The 16,431-nt window shown below is 35.9% G+C and overlaps 1 protein-coding gene across 3 annotated transcripts in view; it reads right to left on the bottom strand.

Moving 5' to 3' along the window:
- Positions 1-16,431, bottom strand: part of LOC114646700 (interleukin-1 receptor accessory protein) — a 54,784-nt gene that overhangs the window by 17,544 nt on the left and 20,809 nt on the right. For all 3 annotated transcript variants that reach the window (XR_007934033.1, XR_007934034.1, XM_028795017.2), the window contains 5 exons: positions 14,796-15,078; positions 14,462-14,651; positions 5,438-5,606; positions 4,940-5,011; positions 4,570-4,699 (listed from right to left, as the gene is read on the bottom strand). Coding sequence is in view for 1 of the 3 variants with exons in the window: in XM_028795017.2 (XP_028650850.2) it covers positions 4,570-4,699; positions 4,940-5,011; positions 5,438-5,606; positions 14,462-14,651; positions 14,796-15,078 (844 nt within the window). In the remaining 2 variants the exon portion in view is untranslated. The remainder of the gene's footprint in view (positions 1-4,569; positions 4,700-4,939; positions 5,012-5,437; positions 5,607-14,461; positions 14,652-14,795; positions 15,079-16,431) is intronic.

Here is a 16,431-nt window from a genome sequence, read left to right as displayed (position 1 = left end):
TGTTGACTTGTTTTAAATGATGGCTCACTGCCTGGTCTCGTGTGACGTTGTAAAAGCAATACCTGGCTTTTATTTCTGGCCCCGGGCGTGGTTGAATTCTTTCTTGCAGGATGTATAACGCTGCTCGCGTTCGGTTGGGGTAGCTGCTGTTGCAGCTTTCTCCACATGTGTATAGCGCCGTTTTTTTTTTTTTTTGTTTTTTTTGAGCCTTTTTAATTTCACTGGTTTCATAGTCTCTAACCTGCTCTGCATGTGTTTAGCGTCAACGTTTGTAAACGTCTTTATGAAGTTCTACTTTCTTTTATTCATTGTCTTTTAATTCTGAGCCGGATTGGACGTGCTTTTTTTTCAATTCCACGTGTTCCGGGCTGATAATTACTTTCCTTATTTTCTGAATTTGCACGTCGATTATTCTTTTTTGCTCTTTTTTCTATCCAACGCATTTGAGTCTCTTTTCTCCGTGCCTGATTGGACATGCTTTTTTTCCATTCCACTTGTTCCGGGCTGATCATCACGTTCCTTATTTTCTAAATTTGCACCTAGATTATTGTTTTTCTTTTTAGCATTTTTTTCTCTCCATCGCTTTTAAGTCTCTTTTCTCCGTGCTTTTCTTTCTTCTTCGTTTAATCGTCGACGTTTCATTTCTACCCTATTCATTTCTACCGTATTGACCTTATACACTTTATATGCACTGAGAGCCCTGGAGCTGTGTGTGCTGCATGACTGCCTTTACACTACCGATTTGTTTTTTTTTTTTATATTGTTTGTAAGTAGGGTGTGTCTTGCAAGACTCTCATTCTATGTTCCCGTGAGATGCACAGTGGCAGGTCTCTTTCGTCTCGCGGGTCTATAAATTATCTTCCGAGAAGATCACATATCGTAGACTATCAGGACAGGGGACAGGATTTCTTTTTATAATAGAGAGACATTTATCATACCACATTCCAGCATTGTGCTCTTCACCCATGGCTTGCCTTGTCTACTTTGTGCTGTCTTTTCTCCATGTAGAAATTAGTGCAGGCAGTGTGTTAAATACTCCAAATATGTGAAAAACATTTCTAGTGATTTTACATATAGTTCTACCTAACATCATGATCCATGGAACCCGTAGAGTTGAGTGATTGTAGCAGGGGCTACTTTTTGTCTATTGCATTTTGCGTTTTTGTGTTGGTATTGTTATTTTACACCAACTACAGAGACAGAGATTTGTACTGAGTGGCAGCATGGTGCATGTTGGTCAAGTGTAAAAATAAGAAGTTCCACTGTACTTTGTACACATAACAATAAATCTCAACTGAACTGATTAAACAACATTACACTTTTTATCAAAGCCTTAGATTTTTGAAAAAGGCAATGCCATCTTCATGTCGATACTAAGTTCATAAATGCAATTAACACTTAGTATTCCACACTTTAGCCGGTGTGTTATGTGCACTCACAATAAAAAATACTGGGAATCTGAAAAAGGTAGACTAAGTGATATGGCCAAACCATGATGAAAGAGACAAGTGCCAGTAAACAATTATCAAATTTTTAGCTGTATGTAGAGTCATCCTTGCAGAAGACATAGAAAGTAAAACAATAACTGAGGACAATGCTTTTTAAAGTAAGTAATATTCACTGTTTCTTCTTAGTAGACATTTACTAAAGCCCATGATATGATAAGGTATATCAACTGAATAATGTTTAATCTTTATAGCATTTTTTAACACCACTGTTGATGCTGTCCCATGTTAATACTGAATCTGGCAGCAATACCTATGTATCCCTTATTACCCTCCCTCTACAAATGCCTTCCAGAGTCCATGATTAAAAAACTTTAGTGCCAACAGTTTTTCAGATTTGTCTATGATCTTTCTTATCACATGTACTAAAAGCCTGGGAGTGACTATGGCATTTCTTTTGCATATTATTATCTAGTTGCTTACAGAACAGTGCTATAAATTTACACAAGGACATCAACATTCATTATTGTTAATAACAGTTCTTGAAGATATTTTTTAAGGCAAAAGTATATATAAGGGGAACCACACCCTTGAAACAGATTTAAACATTCTTGAACTAATAAAAGATGCTTCACTTTCAAACTCAACTTCATGTGGAAGATACATATTTGCCATGATTGTGAACAAGTCATATGACTTCTGAAATACTGAACTTATCCTTTAAAGGAATACTCCACCTATGTTACTTGCCCAATGTAACTTGTAGTGGTGGCAGTTAAAATGCTTAATCTTAAGTTGTATTGAAGAATGGAGAGAAAAACGTTTAAGATATAATAAGAGTCAATGTGACATTTTTTTTTCCTATGGACATTTTTTTTACATTGTTTGCCATTGTAGATCATTGGTCATTACTGGCTTGTATTACATCACACACATTTTCTAATCTATTCTGTATGAAAACGTGAGATTATTGTTTTTTATTGGCAATCACTACAAATTACATGGCGTAAGTAACACACAAAAAATAATTTTGGGTGGCATTTCCTAAGAAAATGAACAGTGATAAAACAGAAATCTTCGTAAACAAACTCTGCAAATCTCTACACAATTCTTTTGAAATAAAAGTTACTGTTAAATATTCCAGTCATATTCTAATACCCCATCCATGTAAAAATAAATATAATGGAAACATTACTTTTGAGAAGGACCTTATTCAATTCTGAGCATGATAAAAATGAATAACCAAAGTTCCAAAAATGGCCACATGATGTCACTAAATTGGCAAGTTTATTGAGTCCAACATTAAATAAGAAAACATCAATTCTGCCTTCTTTTGCAACATGTTGAATGGTAGCTCAAAGATATAACAAAATTTTCATCATTATGCAAATTTTAAAATGTTATGAATAATAACTAATAAAAAAAGCTAAAAACTTTCGCTTTTTGTCCCTAGCAGAGGCAATATTCAATTAAAACTGGAGGTTGGGTTACTTTTAATACGAAGCAAGTCAACATAAGTCAATATTATTGAAAAGCATTTGGTAAACAACTATTAGATTCATACTTGACTAGATGAAAACAGCATTGCCAAGGGCAAGAAATTACCTTGGAGAAAGAATGCTGGAATTCTGTTGACTGTCATCATAAATGAATTTTGAAGTATATGGCATTACATGCTGTAGTACAGAGATCTCAAACTCCAGTCCTGGAGGGTCGCAGTGGCTGCAGGTTTTCATTTTAACCCTTTTCTTAATTAGTGACCTGTTTTTGCAGCTAATTAACTTCTTTTGAATTAATTTTAACTGACTTGTTTTTTAAGATTTGTTCCCTGGAATTTCTTCATTGATCCTCTGAATTGCTTCATTTCTTTCCTTAAACAGAAATGAAATGTGATGTGAGTGAGCCAACAGAAGACCAACTAAGTCAGGTCCTCAAACTCCAACCAATTTCACTTCAACCAGTTGCTTAATTAGGCGCCGAGTCTTGTTAATAAAACTCATTCTTTAATTCCATGGCTTGTTGCTGCTCTCATTGTGCAATAGCATACATTTTCAAAATTGTTGATTTTTTCTTTACTTTTCTAAGAGCACCGTTAAAATGTTTTGGGGACTTGAGCAAATCAACATTCATGAGACCTCCACCCTTTTAATTTTCAGATATTGTGTGATGGTCACAGTTTGCTGGTCATGTTTTGGTTCATTTTGCATCTCATTATTGTTTGGCTGCTAATTAAGGAAAAAGAAACAATTATTGGGTCTGAGTCTTCAAGAGCAAGTCAATTAAAATTAATTCAAAAGATGTTAATTAGCAGCAAAAACAGGTCACTAATTAAGAAAAGGGTTAGAATGAAAACCTGCAGCCTTCCAGGACTGGAGTTTGAGATCCCTGCTGTAGTACACTGCAAAAATGCATAAGAAAAAAAAACAGACAAAAAAAATTTTAAATAGGACTTGTTTTGCTTGTATTTAATAAAATAATCTGCCAAAGGGGTAAGCAAAGTGTACTTGATAAGATATCTTAAATTAAGCTAAATAATCATAAATATAAATTGTTTGATAAGTCAATAATTATTACAATATGGAAAACTAGACTTAATGTCACAAAGTAAATAATTTTCACTTGGCTTAGATTTCATTTTTGCAGTGTATATAATATACAGTCAAGTATGAAGTAAAGGCCAGGGCCACCAAGAAAATTAAGTAATATGGGTAAGCTCAGACACCAAATCACTGAAAGAATTGTATTTTGCTATAATTCCTTGTTACTGATCTTTTGCTCCTGAAAATGTATTTGCCCAACAAATAGACAATAAATGATTGTTACTTGTTTTGTTGTTTACTTAAGTGAATATTTTTTCCATGACCAAGTCATTAAAAAATATTTGGGATTTCAAGGTTCAAGTAAATGGTTTCTGGTTCAAGTACAATTAAAACAATATACAGTATTATGTATGTGTTGTACTAATTAATCCCTGGCTGATAATGGAAACAAACTTTTTAATCTTTCCAAAGAAGACAGACTAGAAGAGTGAGTCACTGTGGCTAAGAAGACCACATAACTTACAGCTGTAAAACACAGCCCATAAAATTAAACCCATAACAGAGGCTACAAAAAGAAAACAAACCTTGAACTAAGCTGGTATCTTTCAGTTGTGAATGGTTCCAGCTTCTTTCCATCAACAGTCCACCAGGCTTCAGTTGGTGAATTCATCAAGAAGGGAAAATAGACGTGGCATAACAGTTCAGCTGTATCACCTTAAGAAATAAATAAAAGCATAGTCAGTTCTTACTGAATAGCATAGACGATCCATCTTCTCTAAATTGTTGTCCAAGTAAGAGAAAAGTGAAAGGTACAGATGTGTGGAAAAAATTATCTGTCTGTCACACAAGAGCTTGGAACACAGGATACAATTATCTTAGTAAAGCTCCTTGTTATCTATAAAAATTATAAAGATTAAACAGTTAATAATAACAAAAAAAAAAGTTGGTTATTACCTAGACTGACTTTGACCACTTCTTGGTCCTTATTTGGATGATGAATCACAGGTTTCCTTTTACTGGGCATTCCTTGAAACACAAGGCAGCAAAGGGGAAAAGATCACACCAGTTAGTTTCAATTCCCAGAAACACACAATTCATTTAAATCTCAGGCTTCCCTTATGATACCCTAAAATGGGTACTTACTGAAGAATAAATGAAAATTAAAATTCTGCATGTAAACAAAGTAGATGCTTTTGGTGCTGCTAAAAGAGGGATACATAATAGGAAACACATGGTACCTTCTAAATGACAGAGCATGATATGTAACAACTACTCCCACGAGCATCAAAGTAAAATGGTTAGGTTGATTAGCTTGATCTAATAAAATGTTCTCTTGGTGTAAAATATTTTGTAGAAGAGCTGCAAAACTATGGGGACACATCCACATCACTATTAAATTATACCCCTTTGCATCAGGAGCCCCAAAAGCCCTTAAAAATAAAGGATTCTTACCAACTACTCGAACTGTTGTGGTCCTAGTCAAAACATGTGACCTGTTGTGTAGTGTGTAATTAACAATGCATGTGTAGTTTCCTGCATAGTCCTTTCTCATAATGTAGATAACAATTCTGTCACCTATTACTTCCTTTTCAAAAGACTTGTCTTTCAGGGGCTGGCAGTCCTGCAAGTACAGATATAGAGGATTCCACAATTATAATAATACATATCATTAAAATATTTCTGCTATTTCACAACCTTTATTTAAATTTTACTTCTCTTCTACCATCTGAGTCTGAGACTGACATGTCACTGTCATTCTTTTGTGTTGAAGTAGAAGGAGGGCTAAGAGATGCTGAATGTTGAGCTCTATGCCTGTGCAGGAGTTAATTAAAATACAACTTTTGTTCTGAGAAACATATTTTTGGTTGTTTCTAATGGGTCGTGCAGCACTTTTTACAGCTTTTTTTCCATTTCTTTCTTTTGCCCACACAGAGCAAACATAGCTGAGTTTATGAAAAGGCACTTGTGTTCAAACCAGCAGCGTGTATGGAAAGCAGTGAAAAGTGTCAAGAGAAGACAGCAAGACAGTGAGTAAATAACCAGTTTCAAGGCAGCTAATAGTTAAAATGAACTATGATTTCTTAGTGGGAATAAATCATAATAAGAATAACTAGACAGAGTAATACATAGCACACAAAGGCATATGTACTCATTCACAAGGAGGAAAACATTTAAGTACAGTGTAGATGACAGGTTTGACTTGAAAATAAACAAGTCAAATAGAAGGGCTCCACATTAGAAAAAAAATAGTGAGTGGTGAGGAGCAGGGCAAGCAGGGGATGAAACCAGCAAGTCAATAGGCACATAGCCTCCATCATAACAGCAGATAATATTCTGTAAGCAAGTTTTATTAGTGAAAAGGAATTAGGGTGTAAAAAATATTACTTGAACAGTTCATATGTCTCATATCAGTGAGAGGTAGGGCTAGTAAGAGAAAGAGAACATAAGTGTTCATTAATATGGAGAAACACATTTTAAGTACAACCAGTGTAGGCATAGGCACACAGCATGAAAGTAAGGAAGCAGTAAGAAGAGCACAAAGTTAGGAAAACAGTCAGCTAGTGAAGGAAGCAGGGGAAAAGTAAAGTTCAAAGAAAGACACACATTAGGCAGTCATGGGGTGAGAGTACTACAGGAGATTATGGGACCAGCAGTGTTAACTAACTGCTGTAATTTCTTAATGGATAATTAATTTAATTTTAACAATTTTAGTTAAGTAAATTCTAATATAAAGTGGCTGAACAGTTCAGTAATCTAAATTAAAATTTTAAAAATAAGGCCAATACAACATTAAGTCCTGTTTGATGTTCAACTTTTAGGAAGATGGCTTGGACAAGTTGGGTATACATAAAAGATATCTGCAGGAGAACACAGCTAATCTAGCACTTTGAACTGAGGGTCCCTGAACTAGAGGAGGTGGGTAGCCTAGAACATTAGACGAGAACAGGCTATTTAGCCCAAAAAAGCTCACCAGTCCTATCCACATAATTCTTCTAAAATAACGTCAAGTCTAGTTTTGAAAGTCCCTAAAGTCCTACTGCCTACCACACTACTTAGTTGCTTATTTCCCATGTCTATGGTTCTCTGTGTAAAGAAAAACTTCCTAATGTTTGTACGAAATTTACCTGGAACACGTTTCTAACTGTGTCCTCTGTTCTTGATGAACTCGTTTAAAATAACAGTCTCAATCCACTGTACTAATTAACTTCATAATTTTAAACACTTCAACCATGTCTCCTCTTAATGTTCTTTTGTTTGAACTGAAAAGGCTCAACTCTTTTAATTTTTCCTCAAAAATCATCACCTGTAGCCCTGGAAACAGCCTAGTCAGTGTTTCTCAACCTCGGTCCTGAGGGCCCACTGTGGCTGCAGGTTTTTGTTCCAACCAGATTCCTAATCAGTGGCAACACCTGATTGCACTGATTTCATTTAATTAGCTGGTATTATTTTTCTTTTATCCTACATTCAGAAAAGCACAGCAGCATGATTTTTACATTTATAAGACATTTAGAAATATTTCTGCTTTTGCTAGAGATTTAAATGCTTAACTCTCTTTTGTTGATTTCATCATATTTTGCCCTTTCTCTGTGCAGTTTTTACCCTTTGTTGTATCTTATTAATGAGAATTAAAAATGAGCAGAGCAGACACCCCGGCAAATAACACTTTATAGCAAAGGCTGCAACTACTTTAGCATTAGATTCACTAATTAGTAAATAATGGATTAATTAAACAATTAGAACACCTAGAAAAGTAGAATGAAAATCAAGATGAAAATATTGTTAAAAAGAAAAAAATACTTTATTCCTATATAACGTTTTGGTACATTTTAATATATATATATATATATATATATATATATATATATATATATATATATATATATTTTCTTTTTAACCAAACTTAGTTTTATAATTTCTATATTGTTCCCAAAATGCAGAACTTGGGAAATAACATTTCACTTAATTAGCCCAGGAGTCCAATTAAAAACAGAAGCTGGTTGGAACAAAAACCTACAGCCACAGTGGGCCCCCAGGACCAAGGTTGAGAAACACTGGCCTAGTCAATCTTCTATGGACATTTTCCTAGCACTGTTATGTCCTTTTTGTAGTCTGGAGACCAAAACTGTATGTAGTACTCAAGGTGGGGCCTTACCAGTGCATCATAAAGCGTGAGAATAGCCTCCTTGGACTTGTACTCTACACATCGTGCTATATAACCTAACATTCTGTCAGCCTTCTTAATGGCACTGGTAGTTGATAGTGTGAAGTCCACTATGACTCCTAAATCCTTCTTATAATGTGTACTTTTGATTAACAGACCTCCCATTGTGTATTCAAACCTAACATTTTTACTTCCTACATGTTGTGGTACCCGGCTGGGGTTCATGCCTGGCTGGGATGCCCAGGAGGACCGGAGGAGGGCTTGGGCCTCCTCCAGAACACAAGGGGGCGTCCGCCCTGGTTGCTTTGGGGGCCACGGGTGCAGAGCATGGAAGCTCAACCCTGTAGGGGCCCGTGGTCACCGCCAGGGGGCACCCCGATGCCTTGGGAGCCCTGGACCTCAGCACTTCCACCACACCCGGAAGTGCTGGGGGGAAGAGGATTGGGGACACCCGGAGGACTTCCGGATACACCGTCAGAGCTTCCACCACACAGGGGTGTGGCTACAGAAGCTCCTCAGGATGCACCTGGAGTCCATCCGGGGTGTATAAAAGGGGCCACCTCCCTCCAGTCAGGGGCAAGAGTAGGGTGGAAGAGGACAAAGCTTGGTGAAGAGGAGTGGAGGCGGACCAGAGACTTGGAGAAGGCATTGTGTTGTTGCCAGGACTTAAGGAGTGATTGGTGCTGTGGCACTGGGTATTGTGCACTAAGATGAATGTAAATAATCATTTGTTGGGTGATAACATCGTGTCTACCTGTCTGTGTCCGGGCTGTTCCCCACAATGTAATATTTTAAATTTACTTACATTTAATTTTATGTGCCACAAATCTGCCTAAGCCTGTATGCTGTCCAATCCCTCTGTAATGATTCAACATTCTATATTATCAGCCACCTATTTGGTCTCATCTGCAAACTTAACCAGCTTGTTACTTATATTCCTCTCCAAAATATTTATATTCATTAAAAACAGCAGCTGCCCGAGTGCTGACCCATGTGGAAAACCACTCTTAACGCCCAGCAATTCTGACAGGGTTGGAGTAGAGAATTCGCAGGCCTGCCCTGCTTGTCTGTAAAGAAGATAGTGTGCACTGTTAAGGTAGTGGGGGAACTGTCAGACAGGTACTTCAGACCAGACAGGTATGTGGCTCACAGTCAGATGTGGGTGCAAAATAATGGGAATCATCCCCAGAATTGTCAAACTGTTTTAAAAGCCTTGCAGAGCTGAACAGTGACTCTAAAAACTCTCAGTTTGCAGATAGGTATAAGATGTACCAAGTCCTAAATAAAGCAGGGGGATTGATGGATGCTCAGGTGGGAGAACTCCCTGGAAGGGAAGATGTTTGCTTTGAGATGTAGAGAGCATAATTATGATAACATAGCAATTAATAGAAGTTTAGCAAAATAACAAAGAGATAGGAATGAGTGTGACATTGACGGTTACAAATGTTTAGGAAAGATAGAAAAAAGGCAGGGAGGTTGTTATTTGTGTAAAACAAAATATAAAGGCATGCTTCTTCAATTGGATGATGAACCACATCATAGTAAGGATGTCTGAATTTGACTAGAAAGCATTAAAGATCTAGGACTTTCTTTGTTATAGAGAACCCAATACAGACAGTAGTGGATTTTTTAATAAAATGACAAAGACAGGTTTAGAGGAGAATACTATATTATAGTCATAGGGGACTTTAACTACCCAGTTATTAACTGGGTAAATACAAAAAGTGGAGTGCAAAAGCAGACGTTTTTAGAAATTATCAGTTTTTTAGCACAGTATGTTAAAATACAAAGGAGAAGATGCCTGTTTAGATTTAGTATTTTGTAAGAATCAGAATTGATTTCAGGGTGTAGAGTTGATTGAACAACTAGGGTCAAGTAATATAATAAAATTTTACAATATTCTGGTCAAGTGCCGATACAAAAACTAAAAGTTAAATTTAACCTGAGTATGGCAAATTTTGAGCAGATGTGGCAAAGACTAAAAAAGATAAACTGGGATATGCTTTCAAATGTAGAAACAGTCAAGGAGAAATGGAACCAGTTTAAAAAGGTTTTACAAAAAATGCAGGACAGCAGTAAGAAATTAAATGAAACTCTGCAGTAGGTAAGTAATGAGATAAAAAGAGGAGGAGGAGGAGGATGTTGGGAGTACACGCTGATTACTCCCAACCTCCTTATCTGTACAGGAAAATACAGCTGCATAAGGCATATACAGGATGACCAATAACTCTAGCATTGACTGTAGAGCATGTGAGAGCAACTAGGTAGACCAAGTAATTATAGGTCAGTAAGCTTAATGTACTTTGTGGGTAAATAAATGGAAGGAATGATTTTAAAAAGACTGAGAATAACATGACTAGAACAGGTGTTTTAAGGAACAGTCAACATGGGTTCAAAAGGGGGAGGTCATGTTTAACTAATATGCTGTAATTCTATAGGGAAGGAACACAAGGATATTATCAGAGAAGTGCATATAATATTATCTACCTTTATTTTCAGAAAACATTTGATAATGTCACACAGAAGAGGTTGGGCATCAAACTAAAATAAGTAGGAGTTTAGGGTATAGTGTGTTGACGTGTAGAAAATTGGCTAAAATACAGAAAGCCAAGGGTTAGGGCTGAGGAACCTTATCAGAACTAGATGATGTTAAAACTGGTGTCCCACAGGGGTCAGTGCTAAGGCCTCTGCTGTTTTTAATATAAATACAGTATATACAGGTCAAATTCCACTTTTATGAAATCATTTTTTTTCTTCCTGGCCAATTTAACCTCCTTAGCATTGTATTTTATTAAAAAAAAAAAGTTGCATTTTTTGGCATGAAAAATTACATTATTATTAAATCTCAAAAGAATAATAATAATACAAATAATAATGGTAATGATGAATAAAAATAAAAATCTGAACTGAACAAGAATAACAAAAATAATAATAACAGTAATAACTAAACTGCTAATATTGCCAAAAAAGTATATAATCTAGTATAAAAATTGTCCATGGTTACATAGTGACCTTTATCCAGCAAAGCATCGATCAAAGTCCGCACCAATGATGTAGCAACACCGTACTGATTGTATTTCTGATCAAACATTGTCCCTTTCCCTGTGTACAGACCCGAATTCCAAATGTATCCTGTATTAGATTCACAAAGCTCGTAAAACTTTATGCCAAATCTTGCTCTTTTTGATGCAATGTACTGTATCCATGACAGTCTGCCATTATAAGCCATGAGACTTTCATAGATGCTGACATCATGGTATGGAAAGTAAACGCTCTGAAATTTTGCTGCAGTGACCTGGTATATCTCCCAAATATTTTCCAGTTTGGGTGCTGGATGGGTATTCTCATTAAAGTCTTCATTGTTGGTAAAGTGCAGATATTTCATAAATAGTGAAAACCTACACTCAGACATAATGGCAGCACTGACAGCACTTTTACAGCCCAAGTGATTCTCAGCTCTAATGCTTACACAAGAGGCATTTGAATAGTTGCCCAAGTGACACTCGGGAAAAACGCTTTTAGCACGGTTTTTGCAGCCAGAGTAATGCTCAGGTCTAACTAAGAAGGTTAATATAGAACTAATGTAAATAAACTCATTACAGTGATGTCCAGTTTATCTGTAATTTTCATTACAACTAAGTCATTTCTCCTGAAAAAGGCAGCAAAACAGGAGTATTTCTTCTGTACGTGGCCCAAAAATTGTGAAGAGTTTAGCTGAACAGCCAAGTTATATCACTTGGTTTACTTGACTAAACCGTCAATCAAATTTTACTTCTGCTTTACTTGAGGAGTGCTCAAGGTCTGCTGCAGCTAGACTCTAATCATTTACTTCCGGGTTTCTTGAGGTATGGTTTGACTTCACTGAGCACATTGATCAGACTGAGAATTACAAAAGCGCTGGCTGCTGATCTTCTCTTGTCTTTATGCTACTCAAACAGTTTTCAGCATGTTTAATAAATTTAGAGATTTTACCCTATGAACGCCTATACACCATAATCTTTAAATTAAGAAAAAAATTTATATTTGACAGAGTCTTTGAAATTTATGCTTGCAAATTTAAACATCCAATGATTCTTATTTATGAATGTGACCATTACTTCCTCAAACTTTTTATCATGATCCTTTTATGTAAAACTTTTTCTGGTTAAAAAAAAAAAATAGTGACTCGCATCCATCTGGTAATGTCAAAAAAAAGTTTGAAACTTTTCGCTGTTATTGAAGCTAGCAAGAAAAAAAATAGACTTTGCCAGCGAGCTGACATTCTGCTGTCAGCTTTATTAACTTTATTTGTTAAGACCTTGCTATGTTCCAATTCCATTAGAACAAAATTCCTGTTAAAACAATTTATTTTTTCAGTCCCAAACACTTTGCTCTAACTGCTCTAACGGAGTTTGGACCTGTATATAAATGATCTGAATGGAAATATAAGTAACAAGCTGGTTAAGTTTCCAGAAGATACCAATATGGAATGACAGCTAATCTAGATCAATTGGTTCAGTACAAAGGGACTTGGACAGAACATAGGAGTAATCAGATTTGTGGCATATAAATATAAATGAAACAATAACTCTAGAATAACAAGTTCATAAATATATATATTACAATTTTCAAATGTCTCCACCTTTAACTAAAAAAAAACTGAAAATTTTAAAATTGGAATGTCTAATAATGTTTTTGTCTTCTTAGCCTACATTTCACACTTGCCATGTTATGGAGCCTTTTGTACAGTACATTAAAAGAGATACCCAATTACTGTATAACTCACACTTTTCATTTACTAAAACCAAAAATTTAAGTAACCCATTTAACCTCTTCCATTTAATTTGTCAAAACCTGTGGTCTACAGTATCAGTTTCAACATCTTTGAGATAATATATCTGTGTTGACATCAGTTTGATTAATTGGAGACTAAATATCTTTTGCTTGAGTATGTTTTGCTTTAGACTAACATTGAGATGTCTTTTTTTTTGGCTTTACTAGCTTCTACTTAGACTGCTAGATCACAATAATATATTATTGCATGTACTCACTCACTCCAAAAACAGAAGTAAAATTTAATGTCTTGGCCATGCATATCTTGTACCTTAACTTGTTTTGAATACGGCATAAAAGGAATGACCTTTCACTTTCTTTCCTATATAAAACTTAGACATTTGTTTTGTTAAAACAAGATCTAAGTTTCTTTAAGGGTACGTTTAAACCTTTCTCACATCGTTTCTACTGTTCTTATTAGTAACTGTGATGTTGTAAGTACCAAAAGAACAAGAGCCATCAAATTGTCTGAACTCAGCCCACTTATTTCAACATGGTTAAAAAATGAAAAAAGGCCATTTTGTAACATAATACTTTCCAACTAACATATTAAAGCTTATGGTTACAGGGGACTAAAACCTGATCTGCAGGCAGCGATAGGGCATCTCTCCATCACAGAGCCCACAGATGCACACGTCCACTTACAAAGAGTTAAATTTGGAATTGCTAAATGGCCTAACGTGATGCTTTTTTTTTTAGAGATGTGGGAGTAAAATCCATGCAGAGTTGGGCAGAATGTGCAAACTCCACATAGACAATATGCATTTGGTCGGTCCATATAGAAGCAACACTGCCCACTGCATCACCAAACTGCCAAGGGAATTTATTCCTGTTTGAAAAAAAAAATTTATTTTAGGAAAGCTGTAAATACAAGCCAATTTGAAACCATTTCCAGCTTCTTCTTATTTTTTTAATTCAAATATTATCTTTCAGACAAAGCACTGTTGATTTTTCCTCTTTGTACTACATAAAAACAGCGATAAGAAGAGAAAAGTGAAATTTCTGAACAATTATTCTCCTAATAAGACATAAATGCATACAAATAAATCAAATAAGGTATACAGATATTTAAACAATCACAACATTAATATGCTGTAAAACACATATAATAAAAAGATAAGTACGATGTGATCTGAAAGGAATCTGGTAATTCATAAGAAAACAAACAACTTTCAGCTCTAAATAAATAAATGAGCAATAACGAGATGAGCATGAAATCATTTGTCTCTTGCATCCTGACCTTTGTTGATTATCTTCTGACTGAGGCCTTTTGATCAGTTTTAAAGTTGATTGGGATATTTAGAAATTTTCTTAAGTGTTTTTGACATTAAAACAACACATGTATTAGTGATGAAACAAGTAGGAAAACAAATTTCATGTGCTGATTTAAAATTGATGCTCTATTCCTAACCCTGCAACTTTTTTTCTTATTTTAGTATTAATTAATTAGAAGTGAACACCAAGAACCCAAAAGCAATACTGTTCCAAACATTAACTGTTACCTTGTACCAGCGTATAGATGGTTGCAGTGATGGGGGATAATATCCTTCAATATCTGGACAGTGCAAATCCCCCTTGGTCTCTAGTGGAATCATCATTTTGTTATGCTTCATCTTTGAGCTGACGCAGGAACTGGGGTCTTTCTGGAGTACGCTGAGAGGGACAGCCACTCGCTGGCAAAATGTGCTATTTCTAGATTATAAAAGGAATAATTACCAACAAAAAGTCAGATTCCCATTGCCGAATTTAGAAATACAATCATTCATGACAACTGTTCACTAAAATTTCACACCTTACTCATTTTCAACATACAATTGTAAACATGTCTGGCAATACCTCAGCATGCAGATGTAGAGCCCACTGTCATTTACAGTTGAAGGCTGGAACCACACAACATCCCGCTCCTTTAGGATTCTGTTGTCTGGAAGTCGGAAATCAATGGGTTCCTCCAAGTCTTGGCCCTGCCTGATCCAGTACCAGAGGAGACTGAGCCCAGAAGCCAGCGAGGTACTATAGTTATATCTGGCCTCAGAGAAAAGAGGGCAAGTCAGCTTCCCCAATTCTCCATCATAAATCTGCAGAGACTTGGCATCATATACTCCCCAGTCATAGCAGCTATCTGAAATGGGAAGATGACATCAGTTATAAAGTGGCAGTCAAGTAATATTGATTACAAATCACAAAATGTCAAATAACAGATAGGGGAATTCTGCAGAACACCTAGACAAGAGTGGGGATAACAGGAAAAGTGAGTAAAGGAAGGAGAGCAAGAGGCAAGAAATGGTTAAGGGGCAGGACTGAATAAAAAAAAATAATAAAATATAAGGTGCTTGTGAGTTAAATGAAAGTACATCAGGAAAACGGTATATATTAAAGATGACAAGTACATCAGTATAGAGGAAAAGATTCCAAAATCTGAATGAACAGGAAAAAGAGTAGTTTTAAAAAGAAAATACAATGTATATTGCATTTCCATTTATTAATGTAACATTAATATTAAACCAAAAAACAAAGCCAGGGAAAAAATGGACAGGACCTGTAGCTTACAGTTAACTGGACACCACAATGCTGTGAGATTTTCTGAACTTTCTACTTATTGTAATGAAACTAAGGATGGTCATGGCTACATTATTCTTTAAGAAAAATAATTCAGCATTAGAGGAGGAGAACATCTTGCTCTTTTGATCTCATTAATTGTACATATGCACCACTGAACATTCACTTTAATACTGTTCTTTCTGGTACAATATACAAATTACACATTCTGAAAAAAAAGAAAAAAAGAAACATCAGCACATAGTCATCTGACAATGAATTCCACAAAAAATGTTTGCAAGAAAATGCTGAAATATCTAATGACAATATAATAAGCATATTTATGGAGTATACAGAGTTAAAAAATAATAATTATCATGCTGATGCACTAACACCAGTTATTTGACTTTATATTAATATTTTGTACCTTCTGTATCTGCCAATTTTAAGCAATAAATAAGATGTGCCCTCAGTTTAACCATATATTCTTATGATCAAAATAATTGTGCAAGCATGTTCTCTAGTACTGAGCACACATGGTAGGCCCTTACAGTCTAAGGAAATGCAAAAGAGTAAAACTGATCAAACAGGCAATCCATATTACTAACTGAGAATGGTAAACCGGATATGGACGCAGGAACATGCCCGTGGACGTAGGAGACATAGTGTGCAGGCGCCACACAAAGCCCCCCTCCCCAGAGTGAAACGGGAGAGACTACGAACGTGCGCAGGTGCCACACAAAGCCCCCCGCCCCAGAGTGAAATGGGAGAGAAGTAATATGGAAGCAGGTACATGCCCATGGACGCAAGAGACATAATAAAACAAGAGGAGTCAACGCCCCGCCCCAGAGTGAAACGGGACACACTACGGAGTCCACAAAGGTTCACAAATCAAACCCGACATAGTGCGGAAGCGTGTCTGACACCGCGGAAGCAA

This window comes from Erpetoichthys calabaricus, chromosome 2, assembly GCF_900747795.2.
Source record: "Erpetoichthys calabaricus chromosome 2, fErpCal1.3, whole genome shotgun sequence".
Taxonomy (NCBI): Eukaryota; Metazoa; Chordata; class Cladistia; order Polypteriformes; family Polypteridae; genus Erpetoichthys; species Erpetoichthys calabaricus.
The sequence above is the reverse complement of the archived record's forward strand: the minus strand, read 5'-3'. Positions and strand labels throughout refer to the sequence as shown.